This window comes from Piliocolobus tephrosceles, unplaced genomic scaffold (genome assembly GCF_002776525.5).
Source record: "Piliocolobus tephrosceles isolate RC106 unplaced genomic scaffold, ASM277652v3 unscaffolded_28606, whole genome shotgun sequence".
NCBI lineage: Eukaryota > Metazoa > Chordata > Mammalia > Primates > Cercopithecidae > Piliocolobus > Piliocolobus tephrosceles.
The window spans coordinates 6,419-8,478 of NW_022311650.1; the positions used below are offsets into that span (position 1 = coordinate 6,419).

Below are 2,060 nucleotides of genomic sequence, written 5' to 3' on the forward strand. Positions count from 1 at the left end.
TATTTTGTGCATATGCTTGCTCACCTGTGCCTGGTATTAGATGAAAGAGTTTTTCACTTTTATTCCAAAACGTGAAATTTGGAACCCTGAAAGTAAATCTTTATTAGTATATAATGTGTGCAAAAAGTGATACCTGTCTAGAAGCCAGTCTCTGGTGCCTTTGGGCATCTATCCTAGCTTATAAAAATAGAGCAAAAGCAAACAAAAAGGTGAAAACCCCAAATACAGAAGAAGCAATTTCTCGGCACCGGGCATGAGACTATCAGCCAAGAAAATCTAACACTGGCCTGTATGCTTTTTTCAAGTTGCAAGAATTAGAGCGTTTTGGATGCTGTAGATTAGACTTCTAACCTGCTGGGTGTGGTGGCTCCTACCTGTAATCCCAGCACTTTAGGAGGCTGAGCAGGGAGGATCACTTGAGCCCAGGAGTTCAAGAGCAGCCTTGACGATATAGTCTCTACAAAAAATGCAAAAATTAGTTGGGCATGGTGGTGCATACCTATAGTCCCAGCTATTCGGGAGGCTGAGGTGGAAGGATTGCTTGAGCCTGGGAGGTTGAAGCTACAGTGAACTGGGATTATGCCACTGCATTCCAGCCTGAGTGACAGAGCATGACCCTGTCTCAAAAAAAAAAAAACAAAAAATAAATAAACTCCTAACCTGTCGAGGGCAGGTCAGGAAATAGATGAGCAAGGTGGAAGGAGCAAGTCCTCTGGGAAGGAAAGGAGATGAGGACTTTCAGCCCAGCTGGCCGATGATTGGGTGCTTCTGGCTGGTGTCCTGGGCAGAGGGTATAAAGGAAAAGAGAAGCATTAGGACATGTGTTTGTATTAAAGTACCTCCATGGTCATGTGGCCACATACTGTTTTATTCTTTCTGTGGGAAAATAATTGGCCAAACAGATGTCTAGATTGAGGGACATTGCTGCAAGGCCAGGCCCAGCGTGGCTCCTGGGGAGGTTTCCTGTGTGTCTGCAGTGCCATTTGTGGTAGCTGCGCATCTGTTTCCATGGCTTGGAATGATTCCCACATGTTCAAGTTGGTATTTAAGATGAAAGAGAATGTAGTGTATCATCGTTTTCCATCCAAAATAAGAGCTGAAATTAAGTGCTGGTATTAACAGGTAGCGTGGTGGTATCTAGAAAATTTGACCCTTCAGAGCATTTACTCCTGTACATGCTTGAGGTTGTATTCTATTAAAGCAAAATTTTAAGAGTTTCTGAAAGTAACCATAAAATTTTGAATGCTTGAGGTTCCTTTTCTTTTTATTTTTTAAATGTTTTATGCTGAATAACCTCTATTTCTTTCTTTTCTTTTCTTTTTTTTTGTTTGGTTAGCCTCATTAGAAAGAAGGCTGCTGGGCTGGAATCGGCAGCTGCGATAAGAACCAAAGTGTTTGTGTGGGATCTGAATGACAAGGACCAGCTGAGCGGGCTGAAAGGCTCCAAGGTAGGGCCCGCTCCCTGGGACCCAGCAGGGCGGGGCACTCGGCAGCAGCCACACCTCGTGAAGTTTTTATAATAACTTTACGCTCTATATGTTGTACTGTTTCTTTACACGAACTAAAAGACATTACCAAGTTACCCCTCAGAAGCGTCTCTCCTTGGAAAATTTCACTTTAGATATAATTGTCTTATTGCAGTCTTGTAAAGTAGAAAATAAACTTTTGAAAAGATTTCACAAGTGCATAGACGAAAATTACAGACTATCGATAGATGTATCTTGCCCCCCCTACAATAAACACTTTTGACTATCATGAACATTTTATAAAATATGTGTAAAAAAGCCGTAGTGGCACACAGATGAGCAAGTTGTGGTCTCTGTCCTCCAGGTGCTTCGTGCCTGAGATTCTTCAGGGTAAAGTAGCTTGCACAGAGAGAGAAGGCTTTGTGAGCACAGAGAAACAAGCAGAATGCACCTGTGTGCGCATACACACTTGCCTTATTCTTTGCAGGGCTTGTTGTGGGTGGAGAGCACCATGATCTCATTTACCTTGTCAGTAAACCATGAAGCATGTACGGGAAGCCGTGCCACAGCCTCTGTGTTCGCAACATCCTTCAT

At 43.0% G+C, this 2,060-nt stretch overlaps 1 protein-coding gene across 3 annotated transcripts in view; it reads left to right on the forward strand.

Annotated features, from left to right (window-relative positions):
- The window catches only part of LOC113221965 (E3 ubiquitin-protein ligase HERC2-like), a 14,784-nt gene that overhangs the window by 5,324 nt on the left and 7,400 nt on the right, over nucleotides 1-2,060 (forward strand). For all 3 annotated transcript variants that reach the window (XM_026451286.1, XM_026451287.1, XM_026451285.1), the window contains exon 3: nucleotides 1,337-1,448. In XM_026451286.1, the coding sequence (XP_026307071.1) occupies nucleotides 1,337-1,448 (112 nt within the window). The remainder of the gene's footprint in view (nucleotides 1-1,336; nucleotides 1,449-2,060) is intronic.